Source organism: Bombina bombina, chromosome 10, assembly GCF_027579735.1.
Source record: "Bombina bombina isolate aBomBom1 chromosome 10, aBomBom1.pri, whole genome shotgun sequence".
Classification (NCBI taxonomy): domain Eukaryota; kingdom Metazoa; phylum Chordata; class Amphibia; order Anura; family Bombinatoridae; genus Bombina; species Bombina bombina.
Window position 1 is genome coordinate 59708244 of NC_069508.1, and position 24639 is coordinate 59732882.

Below are 24639 nucleotides of genomic sequence, written 5' to 3' on the forward strand. Positions count from 1 at the left end.
CACGCCATTCTCTCGCTGAAGTTACCTCATCTGTGTAATCCCCTCAGACATATGTGAGAATAGCAATGGATCTTAGTTACAACCTGCTAAAATCATAGAAACCTCAGGCAGATTCTTCTTCTATTTACTGCCTGAGATAAAATAGCACAACTCCGGTACTATTTAAAAATAACAAAATTTTGATTGAAGAAAATAAACTAGCTATATTTAACCACTCTCTCCTACAATGTCCTAGCTTGTTGAGAGTTGCAAGAGAATGACTGGCTATGACAGTTAGGGGAGGAGCTATATTACAGCTCTGCTGTGGGTGTCCTCTTGCAACTTCCTGTTGGGAATGAGAATATCCCACAAGTAATGGATGATCCGTGGACTGGATACACCTTACAAGAGAAACCCCAGTTATTGCAACCAGGGATACCCAAGTATGACTGCCTTGAATTAAGTATCGATAAGGGCTAGAACAATATATTCCACATGGAGTGCACCAATTTGAAGAGTGACTGGTGAGTCACAAATTCCACAATGCCTTTTTTTCCAAAGTCTTATCACACAGGTCTTGGCTTGGAGATGAAAGGAATGTTGTGCTTCTTGTATTTGATTGGGATTGTATTGTATTCGATTGTATTTGATTGGGTTGATTTCAGTCTGCGGCCTCTGAGCAGGCGGACAGGTTATGGAGCAGTGGTCTTTAGACCGCTGCTTCATATCTTCTGTTTCAGGAGCTTGATAAATCAGCCCCCATTTAACTATAGAGAATGGATCCAGCAGTGGCAGATGCACATAAGAGATAAACTTCCTATTACGTCTTATGTACCCTAGAATGAATAAATTAATAAACACACAACAACGGGTTTTGGGTTAAAGACCGGTCACGGTCATGTTTATTATGTGAAATAAACCTCTTAATTTGCGGCTATATAAATATGCCAATCTAGGCAACTCAATGATAATAACAAAGAACTGTATACAGTTCTTAAAAACTGGTGGTGGCAATGAACTAGCTAGTTTAACCCCTATTGACAGATGGCCAGGGCCCTACACGTTGTCTGTAGCCAGGTACGTATTGCGCACGCCCAATTGGCAGAGAAAGAAAGCTGTAATTGGTAGAGCTATTTGGTCTACGATTCATAGAGGGGAGTAACCCCTAGGTCGGCACCTAGCGGGCATTGCCTCCCCCATCCTAGGGCATCACTCTTCTCTCTCCCTGCCCGCTCTCTGGGCCCTGACCGACCGCCAGCTAGTGCATAACAACCAGCCTATTAAGGCGACCTCCTCAAACGAGTCATAAAAAAACGCCTGAAACAGGTGGAAGGCTAAAATTAAAACATGGGATTAGAGGGGTAGTTCACATAAACCTACCCATGCCAGGGTGAACCCTAACCATTACCACTACGAGCCGCCACCTCTTCTTCCAGGGACGGGCGGGCGGGGAAAGCTCCCTTGAAGTCTGGAACTAGGAACAAAGAAGGCCAGATCCACTGCAGCCAGGACCTATAAATGTAAGCAGAAACACCCACCCCCACACTTGCAACAATGTAACTGACCTAGTACCCTCCAGACTTCAACTCAGTTATCCCTTAATTTTGTTACAGGCCCACTAGAGTGCCCTCTACTTCCAGCACAGTTGATCTCCAGAAGTGATTGCTAAGAACCTGCAGTTGTATTTTTCCCTTTTGCACTACAATGCAATTATAAATGGTCCAGTTAGAATGTTTAGCATAAAGAACATAGTAGATGAGGTTGAAAAAAGACCGAAGTCCATCAAGTTCAACCTACACAAATCTAAAATATATACAAAAGCTTAAATAATCCCACTAAAAGGTGACCCATTTAATACTAGCAATCATATCCATGAATTTTGTTTATAGACAGAAATGTACCCAAATAATTTTTAAATGTATCTAGGGTATTGGCATTCACTACCTCCTTCGGTAATGAGTTCCACAATTTTATTGCTCTTCTAGTGAAAAAACGTTTCCGTTGCAGGAGATTAAATCTCCTTTCCTCCAACCTTAAATTGTGACCTCTGGTCACAAACAATTTTCTTGGAATAAACAGCGCTTCTGCCATCTCTGTATATGGGCCTTGAATATATTTATATAAAGTAATCATGTCACCTCTTAAGCGCCTTTTTTCTAAAGAAAACAGACCCAGTTTGGCTAGCCTCTCCTCATAGGTTAAATTCTCCAATCTCCTTATTAGCTTTGTGGCCCTTCTCTGAACTTTTTCTAGTTCTGCAATATCTTTTTCTCTTGCAAGATGTATCGAGTCCACGGATTCATCCAATACTTGTGGGATATTCTCCTTCCCAACAGGAAGTGGCAAAGAGAGCACCCACAGCAGAGCTGTCTATATAGCTCCTCCCCTAACTCCACCCCCCATTCATTCTCTTTGCCGGCTCTAAGCAACAAGGAAGGGTAAAGTAATTGTGGTGACAAAATATTAGTTTTATTTTCTTCAAGCAAGAGTTTGTTATTTTAAATGGTACCGGTGTGTACTATTTACTCTCAAGCAGAAAAGAGATGAAGATTTCTGCCTAGAGGATGATGATCTTAGCATTTGTAACTAAGATCCATTGCTGTTCCCACAGAGGCTGAGGACTACAGGAAACTTCAGTTGAGGAACGGTTTTGCAGGCTATGCTGCACTGAGGTATGTTCAGTCATTATTTTCTAGAAAGACTGTGATATTTCCAGAAAAGGGCTGACATTATCCCCATGAGGGGAAGGGTAAGCTGTAATCAAACATTTTGGTAGTATTTCAAGCTTACATAAGGGCTAAGTTACTCTGCTGGTTGACACATATATATAGAGCAAACGTTTTTTGGAGAAATTGGATTAAACGTTTTGGGACTTTTTATTGAGAGGGTTCATTTGGCTTATTTTTGGGATTTACATCCCACATGGCTGTTTTTATCACTTGAGGTGTCATTTTAAGGCCCAACAGACATCGTGTAAGAGGTGGGTGGGGCCTAATTTTGCGCCTTAGATGCACAGTTTTTATTCATTCTGGACAGCAAGCTGCAACACTGGAGGGTCCTGATGTGGTTTTGGGGCCAAAACAAAGCTTTATTACCTCAAATTCAACCCATAAGGGCAGGTAGGCGTCACAGCAGAGCTGTGGCAAGGTACTGACTGTATTTATTCCGTTTTTTTTTACTCTTGTCAATCCGGTTTTGATATTAAGGGGTTAATTTCATTTCTTACTGGTGGTGCAACCTTACTAAGGCTTACTACATATACTGTAAAAAATTTGTTGGATTTGGTGCATTTTTAAGCAGTTTTGCAGAACGTGTACATGTTTTTCTCTTAAAGGCACAGTACCGTTTTTTTTTAAATTGTTGTTTTACATTGAATAAAGTGTTTTCCAAGCTTGCTTGTCTCATTACTAGCCTGTTAAACATGTCTGACATCAAGGAAACTCCTTGTTCAATATGTTTAGAAGCCATTATGGAACCCCCTCTTAGAATGTGTCCCACTTGTACTGATATGTCTATAAATTTTAAAGAGCATATTGTAGCACTTAAAAATGTAGCATTAGAGGATTCTCAGACTGAAAGAAATGAGGTTATGCCATCTAGTTCTCCCCAAGTGTCACAAACAGTTACGCCCACACAAGCGACGCCAAGTACTTCTAGTGCATCTAATTCATTTACCTTACAAGACATGGCAGCAGTTATGAATTCTACCCTCACAGAGGTTTTATCTAAACTGCCTGGGTTGCAAGGGAAGCTTGATAGCTCTGGGTTAAGAACAAATGCTGAGCTTTCTGACGCTTTAGTAGCCGTATCCGATATACCCTCACAATGTTCTGAAGTAGGGGTACGGGATTTGCTATCTGAGGGAGAGATTTCTGATTCAGGAAAGACGCTCCCTCAGACAGACTCTGATATGACGGCCTTTAAATTCAAGCTAGAACACCTCCGCTTGTTGCTCAGGGAGGTATTGGCGACTCTGGACGATTGTGACCCTATTGTGGTTCCAGAGAAGTTGTGTAAAATGGACAAATACCTAGAGGTTCCTGTTTACACTGATGTTTTTCCAGTCCCTAAGAGGATTGCGGATATTGTTTCTAAGGAGTGGGATAGACCAGGTATACCGTTCGCTCCCCCTCCTACTTTTAAGAAAATGTTTCCCATATCTGACACCATGCGGGACTCGTGGCAGACGGTCCCTAAGGTAGAGGGAGCTATTTCTACACTAGCTAAGCGTACAACTATACCTATTGAAGACAGTTGTGCTTTCAAAGATCCTATGGATAAAAAATTAGAGGGTCTCCTAAAGAAAATTTTTGTTCATCAAGGTTTTCTTCTCCAACCTATTGCATGCATTGTTCCTGTAACTACTGCAGCTGCTTTTTGGTTTGAGGCTCTAGAGGAGGCTCTCCAGGGGGAGACCCCATTAAATGATATTCTGGATAGAATTAAGGCTCTCAAGCTGGCTAATTCTTTCATTACTGATGCCGCTTTTCAATTGGCTAAATTAGCAGCAAAAAAATCAGGTTTTGCCATTTTAGCGCATAGAGCGTTATGGCTTAAGTCCTGGTCAGCTGATGTGTCATCAAAATCAAAGCTTTTGACCATCCCTTTCAAAGGTAAGACCCTCTTCGGGCCTGAACTGAGGGAAATTATTTCAGACATCACTGGAGGGAAGGGCCATACCCTCCCTCAGGATAAAACAAATAAAATCAAGACCAAACAAAATAATTTTCGTTCCTTTCGGAACTTCAAGAGTGGTCCCGCTTCAGCTTCCCCTGCTGCAAAGCAAGAGGGGAATTTTGCTCAATCCAAGTCAGCCTGGAGACCAAACCAGGCTGGGAACAAGGGTAAACAGGCCAAGAAGCCTGCAGCTGCCTCCAAGACAGCATGAAGGGGTAGCCCCCAATCCGGGACCGGATCTAGTAGGGGGCAGACTCTCTCTCTTCGCTCAGGCTTGGGCAAGATATGTTCACGATTCCTGGGCTTTCGAAATTGTTTCCCAGGGATATCTTCTGGACTTCAAAGATTCCCCCCCCAAGGGGGAGATTTCACATTTCTCAATTGTTTGCAAACAAGACAGAAAGAGAGGAGTTCTTACACTGTGTAGACGACCTACATACCATGGGAGTGATTCAGCCGGTTCCAAGAGCGGAACAGGGGCAAGGGTTTTACTCCAACCTGTTTGTGGTTTCCAAAAAAGAAGGAACTTTCAGACCAATTTGGATCTCAAGATCCTAAACAAATTCCTCAGAGTCCCGTCTTTCAAGATGTAGATTATTCAGACTATTCTGCCACTGATCCAGGAGGGTCAATATATGACCACTGTGGACTTAAAGGATGCGTATCTGCTCATCCCTATCCACAGAGATCATCACCGATTCCTCAGGTTCGCCTTTTTGGACAGACATTACCAGTTCGTGGACCTTCCCTTTGGGTTGGCCACGGCAGTAGCGCCTTATCTAGACGACATCTTAATCCAAGCGTCAACTTTCCAACTAGCCAAGTCTCACACGGACATCGTGTTGGCTTTTCTAAGGTTTCATGGGTGGAAGGTGAACATAAAAAAGAGTTCTCTCTTCCCTCTCACAAAGGTTTCCTTCCTAGGAACTCTGATAGACTCGGTAGAAATGAAAATATTTCTAACGGAGGTCAGGAAATTAAAACTCGTAAACACCTGCCGAGCTCTTCATTCGATTCTGCGGCCGTCAGTGGCTCAGTGTATGGAGGTAATCGGACTTATGGTAGCGGCAATGGACATAGTTGCATTTGCTCGCTTACACCTCAGACCACTGCAACTATGCATGCTCAAACAGTGGAATGGGGATTATGCAGATTTATCTCCTCAGATAGATCTGGATCAGGAGACCAGAGATTCTCTTCTCTGGTGGTTATCACAGGTTCACCTGTCTCTAGGAATGTGTTTCCGTAGACCAGAGTGGATCATAGTTATGACAGATGCCAGCCTGCTGGGCTGGGGTGCAGTCTGGAACTCCCTGAAAGCTCAGGGATAATGGTCTCAGGAGGAGACTCTCCTCCCGATAAACATTCTGGAACTGAGAGCGATATTCATTGCGCTTCAGGCGTGGCCTCAATTGGCTGCGGCCAAATTCATCAGATTTCAGTCGGACAACATCACGACTGTAGCTTATATCAATCATCAAGGGGGAACAAGGAAATCTCTTGCGATGATAGAGGTTTCCAAAATAATTTGATGGGCAGAGACTCACTCTTGCCATCTGTCAGCAATCCATATCCCAGGAGTATAGAACTGGGAGGCGGATTTCCTAAGTCGACAGACTTTTCATCCGGGGGAGTGGGAACTCCATCCGGAGGTGTTTGCCCAACTGATTCGGCTATGGGCACACCAGAATTAGATCTGATGGCGTCTCGTCAGAACGCCAAACTTCCTTGTTACGGGTCCAGGTCAAGGGATCCCCAGGCAGTGCTGATAGATGCTCTAGCAATGCCCTGGTCCTTCAACCTGGCCTATGTGTTTCCACCATTCCCTCTCCTTCCTCGTCTGATTGTCAGAATCAAGCAGGAGAGAGCTTCGGTGATTCTGATAGCACCTGCGTGGCCACGCAGGACTTGGTATGCAGACCTGTTGGACATGTCATCCGTCCCACCATGGACTCTGCCGCTGAGGCAGGACCTTCTGAAGCAAGGTCCATTTAAGCATCCAAACCTACGTTCTCTGCGTCTGACTGCTTGGAGATTGAACGCTTGATTTTAGCAAAGCGTGGTTTCTCTGTATCGGTCATTGATACCTTGATTCAGGCTCGAAAGCCTGTCACCAGAAAAATCTATCATAAGATATGGCGTAAATATCTTTACTGGTGTGATTCCAAGGGTTACTCATGGAGTAAGATCAGGATTCCTAGGCTATTAGCTTTTCTCCAAGAAGGATTGGAGAAAGGATTATCAGCTAGTTCCTTAAAGGGACAAATATCTGCTTTGTCTATCCTTTTACACAAGCGTCTGGCAGATGTTCCAGACGTTTAGGTGTTTTGTCAGGCTTTAGTTAGAATCAAGCCTGTGTTTAAACCTGTTGCTCTGCCATGTAGTTTAAATTTGGTTCTTAAAGTTCTTCAAGGGGTTCCGTTTGAACCTATGCATTCCATAGATATTAAGCTTTTATCTTGGAAAGTTCTGTTTTTGGTAGCTATCTCTACGGCTCAAAGAGTTTCTGAGTTATCTGCTTTACAGTGTGACTCCCCTTATCTTGTTTTCCATGCGGATAAGGTGGTTTTGCGTACCAAACCTGGGTTTCTTCCTAAGGTTGCTTCTAACAGGAATATCAATCAGGAAATTGTTGTTCCTTCTCTGTGTCCTAATCCTTCTTCCAAGAAGGAACGTCTGTTGCACAACCTAGATGTGGTTCATGCTTTAAAGTTCTACTTACAAGCAACTAAAGATTTCCGTCAAACATCTTCATTGCTTGTTGTCTATTCTGGAAAGCGGAGAGGTCAAAAGGCTACGGCAACCTCTCTTTCTTTTTTGCTGAAAAGCATCATCTGTTTAGCTTACAAGACTGCTGGCCAGCAGCCTCCTGAAAGAATTATTGCTCACTCTACTAGAGTGGTGGCTTCCACATGGGCTTTTAAAAATGAGGCTTCTGAGAAAATGAGATTTGTAAGGCGGCGACTTGGTCTTCGCTTCATACTTTTTCCAAATTTTCCAAATTTGATACTTTTGCTTCTTCGGAGGCTATTTTTGGGAGAAAGGTTCTACAAGCAGTGGTGCCTTCTGTTTAGGTACCTGTCTTGTCCCTCCCTTCCTCCGTGTCTTAAAGCTTTGGTATTGGTATCCACAAGTATTGGATGAATCCGTGGACTCGATACATCTTGCAAGAGAAAACAGAATTTATGCTTACCTTATAAATTTCTGTCTCTTGCGATGTATCGAGTCCACGGCCTGCCCTGTCTATTTAAGACAGGTAGTATATTTTATAAAAAACTTCAGTCACCTCTGCACCCTATAGTTTCTCCTTTTTGAATGACTGGGGGTGGAGTTAGGCGAGGAGCTATATAGACAGCTCTGCTGTGGGTGCTCTCTTTGCCACTTCCTGTTGGGAAGCAGAATATCCTACAAGTATTGGATGAATCCATGGACTCAATACATTGCAAGAGAAAGAAATTTATCAGGTAAGCATAAATTTTGTTTTTTGCGATCGGTCCCCAGAACTGCACTCCATACTCAAGGTGAGATCTTACCAGGGCTTTATATAGTGACAGAATTATGCTTTCCTCCCTTGAGTCAATTCCTCTTTTAATACATGCTAGTATCTTATTAGCCTTTGAAGCTGCTGCCTTGCATTGTGCACCCATCTTTAGCTTGTTATCTATTACTACCCCCAAATCCATTTCCTCCTGTGTTTGGCTAAGTCTTGTCCCATTTAAATAATACGTTGCCTGCTTATTTTTACTTCCAAAATGTAGAACCTTGCATTTTCCCGTATTAAATCTCATTTTCCATTTACCTGCCCATACTTCTAATTTTTGCAGGTCCCTTTGTAACAAAAGTTCATCCTGCTCTGACCTAATGACCTTACTTAACTTAGTATCATCTGCAAAAATAGAGATGTCGCTATTTAATCCGAGCTCCAAGTCATTTATAAAAATATTAAAACGAATAGGGCCCAGCACTGATCCCTGGGGTACTCCACTGATTACCTTTGTCCAATCTGAGTATGATCCATTTACTACTACTCGTTGCTCCCTATTTTTTATCCAGTTATTTATCCATAAACTAACATTTTCAGCTATTCCCAGTCCCTTAATTTTGTGCATTAATCTCTCATGTGGCACCGTATATAACGGCTTTGCAAAATCTAAGTATATCACATCAACTGATTCCCCTTTATCTATATTTTTACTTACTTCCTCATAGAATCTAATTAGATTAGTTTGACATGATCTATTTCTCATAAAACCATGCTGATTAGAACTCATAATCTTGTTTACACGAATATGCTCATCAATATAATCCCTTATAATGCCTTCAAATATCTTCCCCACTATTTATGTCAGACTAACTGGTCTATAGCTTTCTGGATCATCCCTACTTCCCTTTTTGAAGAGTGGCCCCACATCATCTTTACGCCAATCCCTGGGTACCATGCCTGAGGATAATGAGTCTTGAAAAATTAAGAGTAGAGGTTTGTCTATAACAGTGCTAAGTTCCCTTAACACCCTTGGGTCTATTCCATCTGGGTCTGGAGTTTTATTTATCTTAATATTATCCAATTTGTTCCTGATATCCTCTATACATAACCCAATTAATGGTATGGGCTGGCATGTTCTATTTTGTTCCAAAGTATCATCCAATGGTTCCTCTCTTGTGTATACTGAAGAAAAAAACTGGTTTAGTATCTCAGCCTTCTCCCTGTCACTGTTAATCATGCTACCCTCCCCGCATTTTAATGTGTTAGGAAAGAACACAATGGAAAGAGGCGCCAATGGTGCAGATCAATGGTGAATCTTATATGCTGCTGATGCAGGATGAACACAGGGTACTCACTTGTATAAAAGGCAATCAATTATGCCCATAGAGACGGGCTGGATTTCTACAGCAGTCCAGCTAGCTGATACAGAGGCAGCTCTCTAACGACATCCAATGTAAGGCAATCTGTTAGAAAAAGACAATAGATAGAGGCGCCAATGGTGCAGATCAATGGTGGATCTTAAAAACTTCTGACAAGAGATGAACACAGGGTACTCATATGTATAAAAGGCAATCAATTATGCCTATAGAGACAAGCTGGATTTCTACAGCAGTCCAGCTAGCTGATCCAAGGTAGCTCCAAAATACAGGGGGTCATCAAACCCAAACTGTATATCAACAGGGTATAAGGGCAGGATACTGGGGTTAGGGATTCTCACCCTAAAAGTAGCGTAGCAATAGACCATACACAGCACATAGAGTAGGTAAAGTTAAAAACAAATTTATTAAAAAAGTTATAAAAATATACCACTCATATTAGTGCCAATAAAAGTTATGGCTAGTGGAGAAACAGTGCAACGCGTTTCTCAGTTAGACTGTTTCCTCAGGCATGTTTCTCATCTGTTATTTACATCCTTATATAGGGCTATGCTACTTGCATTTTAATGTACCTATATTGTCTTTCTTAGATTTTTTTGTAAATTAACTGAATTTTTTTATTACCAGTGACACAGCAAAACTATATGTTTAACCCATGCAAAGGTATTAAACATATAGGGCCAGATTATAAGTGGTGCACTCATTTTTTTTAGCTTGTGCACAAACTTCGCTAGAAGTAAGCATTTAACGCCGGCAGGCTAGCGAGCGTATAACAAGTTGAAAGTAAAAAGTTTGCACGCGAGCAAAACCTGATGCATGCTAACATCTGGTCTTGGAATATTGCAACCATATTAACATTTTCTCACCATAGACTTCAATGGAGTGCGCTGTTTAAAAGAAAACTAGCGCTTGAAACTTTCAAAACTAGGGGAGAGTCTTGTGGAGCAAGACAGAGAGTTCCACAAAATAGGTGCCAATCTGGAGAAGTCCTGAAGATGGGAATATGAGGAGGTAACAAGAGAGGAGGAGAGCAGGAGGTCGTGAGCAGAGTGAAGGGGAGGGGGGGAGCAGTGCAATGGTATATCAGTGCCACAATTTTGTGTATAATTTTGTGGCCAGAGGAAGCCAGTAAAGGGATTGGCAGAGAGATGCAGAAGATGTAGAGCAACGTGTATGGATTGTAAAGGAGCTAGACAGCAGCTAGGGAGTCTAGAGAGGATTGAGTTTCAGTAGACAAGGCGGGAAGGATAAGAGAGTGGATTAAAATCTTATTTGTGTCTTGTGTAAGGAAATGTCGAATTTTAGAGATAATTTTAAGGTGGAAGTGACAGTAATTGCCAAAGACTAAGCGCTATATTTATGAAGCAGCAGATGCTGCTTATTCCGCCGAAAATATAAGTTAAGAAGCAGCGGTCTTAAGACCGCTACTCCTTAAATTGTCTGCCACCTCTGAGGTAGGATCGGGGTGATTGACACCACCTGCTAGTGACCGATTGGCCGCAAATGTGAAGGGGGCAGCATTGCACATGCATTTCACTAGAAATTCAGGCAATTTCTGTGAAGAAAATCACAAAACAAGGACGCCTCCTTGTGTAACACTGGTATGACACAGTAATGTAACACACGTATTAACTCATACTCACAAGTGTGGCAGCACTCAATTGTGCTTAGTGTAGCAGACTGGGAACTCTGTATCCCAGCTCACTGATCCTTGCTCAAGCTTGTTCAAGCTCTCAGTGAAGTATAACAACATAGGTTTTAATAAAATACAAATAAAAACAAAGGGTATAACATTAACCCAATGTGTATAAAAAAACAGATAACAACGCGTTTCTCAGCTCTCCTAGCTGTTTCCTCTGGCTTCCTTGAGCTTGAGCTTTTATTACCCCAGAAGTGACTGGGAGGACAATACCTGCACAAAGGATCAGTGAGCTGGGATACAGAGTTCCCAGTCTTCTACAATAAGCACAATTGGATGCTGTCACACTTGTGAGTATGAGTCAATAAGTGTGTTACATTACTGTGTCACACCAGTGTTACACAAGGCGGAGTCCTTGTTTCATGATTTTCTTCACAGAAATTGCCTGAAGTTCGAAGTTTTGTATTACTACAAGGAGCAGCCTGATTCGGAGGAGTTCTTTCTACAGGACAAACACTTATTTTGATTGAACTCTTGGATGATCCATACGGACTGTTACATTTTACAAATAAGATACATTTTTGTTTTGTCTCCTATAGGTCATACTAATTGGATTTAACAGTATTATCAGATAATTCATCTTTTATTGGTAACATCTTTTTAAACACATTAGGTGAATTTCTATTATATATATTTTTACCACTAAAGGTTAACTTTGCGCCCCCTAAGGATGAGACAAGTCATTGTTTTCAACAGAATAGGAACATTTCACTAGAAGTGCTTGTGCAATGATAAATGCCGACAGTGTATGCTGTCTGCATTTAGTGATGTTGGGAGGACATGTCTGCTACAGCGGATCATGTCCGTCCAACATTTGTTGAATCGGCTCCTTAATGTGGGGAGTGAAAGAAAGATCTGAGAAAAATCTGACCCCAAGAAATCGGCATGTTGGGCTGGGGTAATAATGGAGTTATCAACAGTTATAGAAAAATGGGGGGTGGAGACTTTGGAAGAAGGGAAAAATAAGGAGCTCCGTTTTGGAGAGATTTAGCTTAAGGTAGTGAAAGAAAATCCAGGATGAGATATGAGAAAGACAGTTAGTAGTAACTAAGATCAATTTAGTGATAGAAATCCTGTTTAAGAAGTTGAAATTACTGTAACTTACAATCAGGCCAGACTGAAGATTCAGACTGGCCCTGGAAATTTTTGAAGTCAGTACCCAAACCCCGGCCCAGCCTTCACCCCCCTACCTTGCATGACAATGTGGTCCTTTATTCTAAGGGGCCACTTATCTGCCCTACTCCCTTGGCAGGTGTGGAGCAGCCTTGAATAAATGCACTATGCATGCACACAAGGCTCTGTGACCTCCCTGCCCAAAGGATATGGTCCTCGATGTGGTCCTCTGGCCAGTATCCCGGTTGGCCAATCCGACATTTCTTACAATCACAAAAATGTGAATAATAAATAACAAGAAACATTGTAAGAAAGTATTGCTAGATGTAATTTTTAGATGTTATGTGTTTTTTGTTTTTGTTTTGTTTCCTACAAATCTTGTTAGCTGTACGAAATATCACATACTGTATATGTCTGTTAATACAAATACATATGTTAATTTAAAACCCAACCACTACTGACAGACTATACTATATTGTTGGAAATAGGTTTAATTAAAAAGACATGAAACCTTCATTTTTTCCTTCATTATTCAGATAGACCATAACACTTTTCTATTTCTTTATATGATCACATTTGCTTTATATTCTTGATATCCTTTGTTTAAGGAGCAGCAATGCACTACTGGGAGCTAGCTGACCACATTAGGTATAACAATGACAAGAGGCTTATATGTGCAGCCACCAATCAGCATTTACAGTATCTCTCAGTAGTGCAGTGCTGCTCCATACCCTATCTAGGTATGATTTTCAACAAAGAATACCAAGAGAATGAAGCAAATTAGATAATAGTAGACACTTTAAATTTGATTTTACTTTTCCTTTAATGACCATTTATTCATACATCTAAAATATGTCTATTTCAGAATGTATTGCATATCCAATATTTTTTTAATATGAAAATGTCATATTGGGAGCCAAAAAATATACAGCTAGATTTGGAGTTTGGCGGCCAAGGGGGTGCGTTAGCTACGCGGGCTTTTTTCTGGCCGCACCATAAAAATAACTCTGGTATCGAGAGTCCAAAAAAATGCTGCGTTAGGCTCCAAAATAGGAGCGTAGAGCATTTTTACCGCAAATGCAACTCTCGATACCAGAGTTGCTTACGGACGCGGCCAGCCTCAAAAACGTGCTCGTGCACGATTCCCCCATAGGAAACAATGGGGCAGTTTGAGCTGAATAAAAACCTAACACCTGCAAAAAAGCAGCGTTCAGCTCCTAACGCAGCCCCATTGTTTGCTATGGGGAAACACATCCTACGTCTGCACCTAACACCCTAACATGTACCCCGAGTCTAAACACCCCTAACCTTACAGTTATTAACCCCTAATCTGCCGCCCCAGCTATCTCTGACCCCTGCATTATATTATTAACCCCTAATCTGCCGCTCCGTAAACCGCCGCTACTTACATTATCCCTATGTACCCCTAATCTGCTGCCCCTAACACCGCCGACCCCTATATTATATTTATTAACCCCTAATCTGCCCCCCTCAACGTCGCCTCCACCTGCCTACACTGATTAACCCCTAATCTGCCGAGCGGACCGCACCGCTACTATAATAAATGTATTAACCCCTAATCCGCCTCACTAACCCTATAATAAATAGTATTAACCCCTAATCTGCCCTCCCTAACATCGCCAACACCTAACTTCAATTATTAACCCCTAATCTGCCGACCGGAGCTCACCGCTACTATAATAAATGGATTAACCCCTAAAGCTAAGTCTAACCCTAACACTAACACCCCCCTAAATTAAATATAATTTAAATCTAACGAAATTAATTAACTCTTATTAAATAAATTATTCCTATTTAAAGCTAAATACTTACCTGTAAAATAAATCCTAATATAGCTACAATATAAATTATAATTACATTGTAGCTATTTTAGGATTAATATTTATTTTACAGGCAACTTTGTAATTATTTTAACCAGGTACAATAGCTATTAAATAGTTAAGAACTATTTAATAGTTACCTAGTTAAAATAATAACAAAATTACCTGTAAAATAAATCCTAACCTAAGTTACAATTAAACCTAACACTACAGTATCAATAAATTAATTAAATAAAATACCTACAATTACCTACAATAGAACCTAACACTACACTATCAATAAATAAATTAAATACAATTCCTACAAATAACTACAATGAAATAAACTAACTAAAGTACAAAAAATAAAAAAGAACTAAGTTACAAAAAATAAAAAAATATTTACAAACATAAGAAATATATTACAACAATTTTAAACTAATTACACCTACTCTAAGCCCCCTAATAAAATAACAAAGACCCCCAAAATAAAAAAAATGCCCTACCCTATTCTAAATTAATAAAGTTAAAAGCTCTTTTACCTTACCAGCCCTGAACAGGGCCCTTTGCGGGGCATGCCCCAAGAAATTCAGCTCTTTTGCCTGTAAAAAAAAACATACAATACCCCCCCCCAACATTACAACCCACCACCCACATACCCCTAATCTAACCCAAACCCCCCTTAAATAAACCTAACACTAAGCCCCTGAAGATCTTCCTACCTTGTCTTCACCTCACCAGGTATCACCGATCCGTCCTGGCTCCAAAATCTTCATCCAACCCAAGCGGGGGTTGGCGATCCATCATCCGGTGCTGAAGAGGTCCAGAAGAGGCTCCAAAGTCTTCCTCCTATCCGGCAAGAAGAGGACATCCGGACCGGCAAACATCTTCATCCAAGCGGCATCTTCTATCTTCTTCCATCCGGTGCGGAGCGGGTCCATCTTGAAGCAGCCGACGCGGATCCATCCTCTTCTTCCGGCGTCTCCCGACGAATGACGGTTCCTTTAAGGGACGTCATCCAAGATGGCGTCCCTCGAATTCTGATTGGCTGATAGGATTCTATCAGCCAATCGGAATTAAGGTAGGAATATTCTGATTGGCTGATGGAATCAGCCAATCAGAATCAAGTTCAATCCGATTGGCTGATCCAATCAGCCAATCAGATTGAGCTCGCATTCTATTGGCTGATCGGAACAGCCAATAGAATGCGAGCTCAATCTGATTGGCTGATTGGATCAGCCAATCGGATTGCACTTGATTCTGATTGGCTGATTCCATCAGCCAATCAGAATATTCCTACCTTAATTCCGATTGGCTGATAGAATCCTATCAGCCAATCGGAATTCGAGGGACGCCATCTTGGATGACGTCCCTTAAAGGAACCGTCATTCGTCGGGAGACGCCGGAAGAAGAGGATGGATCCGCGTCGGCTGCTTCAAGATGGACCCGCTCCGCACCGGATGGAAGAAGATAGAAGATGCCGCTTGGATGAAGATGTTTGCCGGTCTGGATGTCCTCTTCTTGCCGGATAGGAGGAAGACTTTGGAGCCTCTTCTGGACCTCTTCAGCACCGGATGCCAGGACGGATCGGTGATACCTGGTGAGGTGAAGACAAGGTAGGAAGATCTTCAGGGGCTTAGTGTTAGGTTTATTTAAGGGGGGTTTGGGTTAGATTAGGGGTATGTGGGTGGTGGGTTGTAATGTTGGGGGGGAGTATTGTATGTTTTTTTTTACAGGCAAAAGAGCTGAATTTCTTGGGGCATGCCCCGCAAAGGGCCCTGTTCAGGGCTGGTAAGGTAAAAGAGCTTTGAAATGTAGTAATTTAGAATAGGGTAGGGCATTTTTTATTTTGGGGGTCTTTGTTATTTTATTAGGGGGCTTAGAGTAGGTGTAATTAGTTTAAAATTGTTGTAATATTTTTCGGATGTTTGTAAATATTTTTTTATTTTTTGTAACTTAGTTCTTTTTTATTTTTTGTACTTTAGTTAGTTTATTTCATTGTAGTTATTTGTAGGAATTGTATTTAATTTATTTATTGATAGTGTAGTGTTAGGTTTTATTGTAGGTAATTGTAGGTATTTTATTTAATTAATTTATTGATAGTGTAGTGTTAGGTTTAATTAGAACTTAGGTTAGGATTTATTTTACAGGTAATTTTGTTATTATTTTAACTAGGTAACTATTAAATATTCTTAACTATTTAATAGCTATTGTACCTGGTTTAAATAAATACAAAGTTGCCTGTAAAATAAATATTAATCCTAAAATAGCTATAATATAATTATAATTTATATTGTAGCTATATTAGGATTTCTTTTACAGGTAAGTATTTAGCTTTAAATAGGAATAATTTATTTAATAAGAGTTAATTAATTTCGTTAGATTTAAATTATATTTAATTTAGGGGGGAGTTAGTGTTAGGGTTAGACTTAGCTTTAGGGGTTAATCCATTTATTATAGTAGCGGTGAGCTCCGGTCGGCAGATTAGGGGTTAATAATTGAAGTTAGGTGTCGGCGATGTTAGGGAGGGCAGATTAGGGGTTAATACTATTTATGATAGGGTTAGTGAGGCGGATTAGGGGTTAATACATTTATTATAGTAGCAGTGCGGTCCGCTCGGCAGGTTAGGGGTTAATCAGTGTAGGCAGGTGGAGGCGACGTTGTGGGGGGCAGGTTAGGGGTTAATAAATATAATACAGGGGTCGGCGGGGTTAGGGGCAGCAGATTAGGGGTACATAGGGATAATTTAGCTGGCGGCGCTTTGCGGTCGGCAGATTAGGGGTTAAAAAAAAATTTGAGTGGCGGCGATGTGGGGGGACCTCAGTTTAGGGGTACATAGGTAGTTTATGGGTGTTAGTGTACTTTAGGGTACAGTAGTTAAGAGCTTTATGAACCGGCGTTAGCCCAGAAAGCTCTTAACTCCTGCTTTTTTTCTGCGGCTGGAGTTTTGTCGTTAGAGCTCTAACGCTCACTTCAGAAACGACTCTAAATACCGGAGTTAGGAAGATCCCATTGAAAAGATAGGATACGCAATTGACGTAAGGGGATCTGCGGTATGGAAAAGTTGCGGCTGAAAAGTGAGCGTTAGACCCTATTTTCAGTGACTCCAAATACCGGCGGTAGCCTAAAACCAGCGTTAGGAGCCTCTAACGCTGGTTTTCACGGCTACCGCCAAACTCTAAATCTAGGCCATAGTTTATTCAGCACATGAATATCCATGTTTCATTTTTAAATACTATCTTTTAAATTGAATAAATACATTTTTTTGTGTATAAATGTACCTTTAAAAAAAGAAAGCTCCAATTATTTATGTCTGAATGAGAATTTAAGCCCTTAAAAAAAAAGTTTAATTTAATAGAATAAACAAAACAGAGGCTATATATATATATATAAAATAAGTAGCTCCTTCAGATGCGGTTATGAGTAAATGAAATTGCGCTATTATTCTAAAGAAGTACAAAAACACTGAGATGCCTCATATAGGGAAGTGGTTGTTACCACAATGACACCAGTATTGAAGTAGGGTTTGTCACCTATACATCGAGGAACTGTATTTGTATTAACTCGCCTCTGACTTGTTTTTATACAAGTGCAACAAATATTGAATAATGTGCTCTTTTTTATTACCTTTGTATGAAAATGAATACACATCTATTTAATACATAGAGGTAGATTTATTAAATGTCGGACGGAAATGATCCGCTGTAGCGGATTAGGGGTAAATAGGTTTATTTATTAGTTGCGATGTGGGGGGCTGGCGGTTTAGGGGTTAATAGGTTTATTTAGTGTCAGCGATGTCGGGAGCGGCAGATTAGGGGTTTAAATTTATTTAGTATCAGCGATGTCGTGGGCTGTGGATTAGGGTGTTTAGACTAGAGGTTTCTGTTAGGGTGCTAGGTTTTAATGTAGTTTTCTTTTTCCCATAGATATCAATGGGGTTGCATTACGGTGATTTGCAATTCCGCAATCGCAGGTGTTAGTTTTTTTTAAACTTTTTCTCCCCATTGATGTCTATGGGGGAAAGCGCGCACAAGCACATAAACTCAGCCCTTGGCTTTTGTGCGGTATGGAGCTTATCGCACCATAATGCACAGCACAAGGAGGTTTTCTAGTAACTTGTAAAGGCAGCGCTATGGAAAGTGCGATACCGCTCATTTTATTGCGTTCTTTATACACCTGGTATTAGTGCAAGACTCGTAGTCTTGCTGTAAGTGAGTGCTGCCAGTTAGATCTGCTGAATCACTTAGAGAGCTATGAAACCCCTTTTTTTTAATGATTCAGGTAGAGCATACACTTTTACATTCTAATTTATTTCTATTATCTAATTTGTTACATTCTCTTTGTATCCTTTGTTGAAAAGTATACATAGGTAGGCTCAGAAGCTGCTAATTGGTGGCTACACATATTTGCCTCTTGTCATTGGCTTACAGCTAGCTCCAAGTAATGCATTACTGCTCCTTCAACAAAGGATACCAAGAAAATGGAGGAAATTCGTTTACATTGGAAAGTTGTTTAAAATTGAATTTTGAAAGAAAAATGTTGAATTTCATGTCCCTTTAAGTGTTTCAGCACTTAAGGGACTTGCACTGTGCTATGTCACAACTCTTTGCTTTCTGGGTCCCTTCGGTGCCAGACTGCCTGCGCACCTGGTACTGGGGAGAGGTGCTGACACCAGGTAGCATCACTTGTTCACTAAAGTTACTAGCAATCAAAATACCTGTGCAGTTGTAAAGGTTATATCCATGTGATCAGTTTTATAATAGAGCAATGTGACAGACCACTGATACTGTTGTTTATTAGCCAACTGAAATTCTTATAACACTTGTTAAATAGAATCCCTTCAGAATAATTTGCTAATGTGATTCTTTACATTATAAAACCCTATTATGCTTTAAATTAATTTAATATTATATTGCTATTTATTTTGTATTATTCTTTATTAACTGGCATGTGTATCTATTCAATCTCTGTTTATTATGTTGCAATATCCAGAGGCTATTTTTTTGTGATAATTTGGTGATTGAGACATGGGCCCCTATTTATCAAAGGTCTTGCAGACCTGATCCGACAGTGTGGATCAGGTCCGCAAGACCTCGCTAAATGTGGAGAGCAATACGCTCTCCGCATTTAACATTGCAACAGCAGCTCACAAGAGCTGCTGGTGCAACGCCGCCCCCTGCTGACTCGCAGCCAATCGGCCTCCAGCAGGGAGGTGTCAATCAACCCGATCGTACTCGATCGGGTTGATTTCCGGCGATTCCTGTCCGCCTGCTCAGAGCTGGCGGACTGGGTTATGGAGCAGCGGTCTTTAGACCGCTGCTTCATAACTTGCGTTTCTGTCGAGTCTTCAGACTCGCCAGAAACACGGGCCCACAAGCTCCGTACGGAGATTGTAAAATTGGCCCCATGATATCTAAGGGACACAGGAGTCTAAATTAAACTTTCGTGGTTCAGAGAGAACATGTTATTTTGAGAGACTTTGCAGATTGCTTATGTTATCAAATTTACTTTGTTCTTGTGATATCCTTTGTTAAATAAAACAATCCTACAGTATGTAGGCTCTGGAAGAGCACTGTACTATTGGGAGCTAGCTGATGATTAGTGGCAAAACATTCTTGCCTTTTGTCATTGTCACTAGATTTATTCAGTTAGGTCCCAGTTGTTCATTGCTCCTCTGCACTTTACCTAACCGGGATTAAACCCATAGGGGCCTATTTATCAAGCTCCGTATGGAGCTTGATGCCCCTGTTTACGTGCAAGCCTACAGGCTCGCCGGAAACAGACGTTATGAAGCAGCAGTCTAAAGGTTGTTGATTGACACCCTCTGCTAGTGTCCGATTGGCCGCGAATCTGCAGGAGGCGGCATTGCACCAGCAGTTCACAAGAATTGCTAGTGCAATGATAAATTTATCGATGTGCGGCGGACATGATACGCTACTTTGTATCATGTCCGATCGCACTATGAATAATCTACCCCATAGGGGTCAATTAAATTAAACCATTTTCTTTTTACAAGAGTAATAAAGTGTTACCTGCACATTTAGGGACTCGATCAGTCCACTCTTCTGATGCCTGGCACAGCAATGAGTCAGATCCATTTAATACAAATCCATCTGCACAAGTGAAGCTGCAATTGGAGCTATACCGGAATTCTCCAAACACATGAGAACAATTCATCCACCCATTAGAGGGGTCTTGAAATGCTCCACAGGTGACAGCTTTAATCAGAGGAAAGAGCAAAAAGCATTTAAAACAGAAGATACTAAAATAAATATCAATATATTGTATATGTGAATATAATGTATTCTTTATCTTTTTATCAATTGCGTAGAATAATTAAATGGCAAAAAATAATGTGGCAATGCCAGAGTTAGGTTCTCCCTACAAAGTAAAAACACAAGGAAATTCTATGTTTAAAGTGAATTTAAAATTAAAATCTGCCTTCCTACTCCAAATGCTACATGCAAAGAACAACTAATACAAATGCATTTTCTTGCTAAATACAGTAAGTACCTAATTATGTACTGCTGTAAGCTATTTTCATTACAGCAATGACCCTACTGTCTTTTCTATACCTTTATAATTGATTCTTTACATTTCAAAATGGTTGTTTGTTTATTTCAACCTCCTATACTGTGTGTGTGTGTGGGGGGGGGGGGGATTAAGTTCCCTAGCCATCCATCCAATTAAACCTTTCTTTAAATTATGTCATCAAAGAGCACAGCCAATCAGAAGCCTACCATCCATCTTAGGCCTAGATTACAAGTTATGTGTCTGCTTTCCAGGTCTGTCCCCCACAGCATCTCTAGAACATACGCTCTGAATTTCTCCTATATTAGTCAAGAGCATCTATCTTTCCATTACCAGGACCCTGGGATCAAAGTTTAGGGTATCCTTATTTTATTCTCAATATAGCAAATTAGATGACCTTGATGCATTGGATCAAGTATATTGGATACGTGTGCCCTTGTTATCCTAGTAAAAATATGTTCATCGGGACATAAACCCCACATGTTTTCTTTCGGGATTCAGATAGAGCATACCATTTTAATAAAGTTTCCTATTCATTTCTGTTATCAAATTTAGTTTGGTCATGGTATTCTTTGTTAAACAGATACCTAAGTAGCGTTCACATGTCTGGAGCAGGAAATACTGCTGCCATCTAGTGCTCTTGCCAGTGTATAACATTCTTACAAAACTGCTCCCATATAGTGCTGCAGACACGTGCATGATCCTGAGCTTACTTTGCTTTTTAACAAATTATATGAAGAGAACAAAGAAAATTTGATAATAAAGTACGTTAGAGAGTTGTTTAACATGTAATTCTCTATCTGAATAATCCTGTCCCTATAAGGTTACCTTCTGTATAAACAGTTCATTAAAAATACACTTTTGTTTTGAAAGACAGAATTATGTTGATCCATAATGAGTATGACTATAGCCCCCTTTATTGTAAAGCAGCTTCAGGGGCAATCTGGTGAGAAAAGCAAAGAGTCCCCCAGACAAACAACCAATACTTCTTACCATGTCTTGTTTGTCTAGGTTTACTGACAAGCCCTGCTCTCATGCAATTGGTTTTATTTATTGTACCATATTGGCAACTTCATTTCCATAGCTGCTTGCGTGAAGCTGAATAAATTTAGCATATCATTATCATAAATTAGTTTAGTCATTTGCATTCTTGTAGGGTCTTTCGAACATTTATGATTCTTTAAAGGGACATTTCAGACAGAATTAAAGGGACACTGAACCCAATTTTTTTCTATTGTGATTCAGATAGAGCATGCAATTTTAAGCAACTATCTAATTTACTCCTATTATCAAATTCTTTTCATTCTCTTGGTATCTTTATTTGAAATGCAAGAATGTAAGTTTAGATGCTGTCCATTTTTGGTGAACACACTGTGTTGTTCTTGCTGATTGGTGGGTAAATTCCATGGTTCTGAACCAAAAAAATAGCTTAGATGCCTTCTTTTTCAAATAAAGAAAGCAAGAGAACAAAGAAAAAATGATAATAGGAGTAAATTAGAAAGTTGTTTAAAATTGCATGCTCTATCTGAATAACGATAGAAAAAATTTGGGTTCAGTGTCCCTTTAAGTTGTGCATTGGAGCCTTTCAAAGATCAGTACAAGCATTTTTTGCAATACACTTATCAAAAATGCTTCATGTAAAAACCTATAACTGTTTCAATAAAAGCTGTTCCAATGCACCTCATCTGGACGCTATCCAGATATGTTCTGTGCACCAGTTTTTTTTGTTTAAAAAAACCAACAATGGCTAGTATCGCATCTGCAATTACTTCATTTATATGACACAAGCCAACTTCAGCAACCAGAGTAAACATGATTTTTAAAATGCTAGTGCACGGAACATATGTAGATATGCTTCAAGTGCCTGTTCATAACAAAAGCTCTCAGTATTGGTGTTTATTAGAAAAAAAATTTATAATACAGGTATCCTGCAAAAGCTTCTATACAAATCTGAAATGCACTAAAGCACATTTAAATGTTGTCTGTAAAGTCCTTTTATGGGGTAATTTGCAGTTGGTCATTAAAAGGAATCCCTTATCATATATCTGAAGAAACAAAATATATGGATGTGATTACTATTACTATTTGTTAGGAATTATTGTTAGCGTGACCAGCGCCATCTTGTTCTTGGCTGCCATTTTGTCTTTGGCATCCATCTTGTCTCAATAACTTTTATTATAGTGTTTATTATGTAGTGAGAAATATGCTGATGTTAGGGAGACTTGCATAGTTAGAATAGCCCTGAGAATGACCCTGACGATGTGCTTGGATGCATTGTTATCTCTACAAGATGTCAAACGGCCTTGATTTGTGCTGGGCTATGAGGCCCAGAGTTACTGTTATCTGAAGTTAGGTATTTCTGTAGAAATGACTCCCTAACACTCCTTTTCTTCCAATTATATTTTAAATGAGTTTCTTTGTTCTTGCAGAAATACTATGTAAGATGATGTAGTTATGAATACTTCACTTGTTAACCCCATATGCTGTAACTGTTGGCTATAAGACGTGCCTTTCAACTTGCAATAAACAGAATAGCTTTTGGAATCATAGCTGCGTGGTCTGAAATCTATTCTCATGGATATCCTGAACAAATAATGTATTAATTTCCAGTTGGTACAGTGTGCCCGATGCCCAGTTCTGAACTGACACCCCCCCCCCCCCTGAAAACAATGCCTAACACTATTATTATTATTATTCGGCTAGATTACGAGTTTTGCGGTATGAGTGAAAAAGCAGCGTTAAGGCTCATAACGTTGCTTTTTCACTACCGCTGGTATTACAAGTCTTGCAGGTTTAGGGGCACTTTTAGGGGCAGTTTGCATAAAGTCTTTTTTCAATGAGACTTCCATAGCGCCGATATTACAAGCTTTTTCTTGGAGGCCAAAAAGTGAGCAGTACAGCCTATCTCGCAAGATTCGTAACGCAATCTAAAGTCAGTAGTTATGAGTTTTACGTTACAGAGCTGTAGCATAAAACTCATAACTAAAGTGTTAAAAAGTACACTAACACCCATAAACTACCTATTAACCCCTAAACCGAGGCCCTCCCGCAAACACTAAAATAAATAATTAACCCCTAATCTGCCACCCCCGACATCGCCGCCACTAGAATAAACATATTAACCCCTAAACCGCCGTACTCCCGCCTCGCAAACACTAGTTAAATGTTATTAACCCCTAATCTGCTGTCCCTAACATCTCCGCAACCTACATTACAGTTATTAATCCCTAATCTGCCGCACCCAACGTCGCCGCCACTCTACTAAAGTTATTAACCCCTAAACCTAAGTCTAACCCTAGCCCTAACATCCGCTAACTTAAATATAATTAAAATAAATCTAAATAAAAATTACTATCGTTACCTAAATAATTCCTATTTAAAACTAAATACTTACCTGTAAAATAAATCCTAAGCTAGCTACAATATAAATAATAGTTACATTGTAGCTAGTTTAGGGTTTATTTTTATTTTACAGGCAAGTTTGCATTTATTTTAACTAGGTAGAATAGTTAGTAAATAGTTATTAACTATTTACTAACTACCTAGCTAAAATAAATACAAATTTACCTTTAAAATAAAACCTAACCTGAGTTACACTAACAGCAAACCTTATACTACAATTAAATAAATTACCTAAATTAAATACAATTAACTAAATTACAAAAACAAACAAACACTAAAATACACAAAATAAAAAAAGAAATTATCAGATATTTAAAATAATTACACCTAATCTAATAGCTCTATCAAAATAAAAAAAAGCCCCCCCAAAATAAAAAAACCTGTAGCCTACAATAAACTACCAATAGCCCTTAAAAGGGCCTTTTGAGGGGCATTGCCCCAAAGAAATCAGCTCTTTTACCTGTAAAAAAAATACAAACACCCCCCAAACAGTAAAACCCACCACCCACACAACCAAACCCCCCAAATAAAAACCTAACTAAAAAACCTAAGCTCCCC

The 24639-nt window shown here is 40.0% G+C and overlaps 1 protein-coding gene across 2 annotated transcripts in view; it reads right to left on the reverse strand.

Moving 5' to 3' along the window:
* The window catches only part of LOC128641451 (P-selectin), a 119687-nt gene that overhangs the window by 81754 nt on the left and 13294 nt on the right, over positions 1-24639 (reverse strand). For both annotated transcript variants that reach the window (XM_053694091.1, XM_053694092.1), the window contains exon 7: positions 20181-20366. In XM_053694091.1, coding sequence (XP_053550066.1) covers positions 20181-20366 — 186 coding nt within the window. The remainder of the gene's footprint in view (positions 1-20180; positions 20367-24639) is intronic.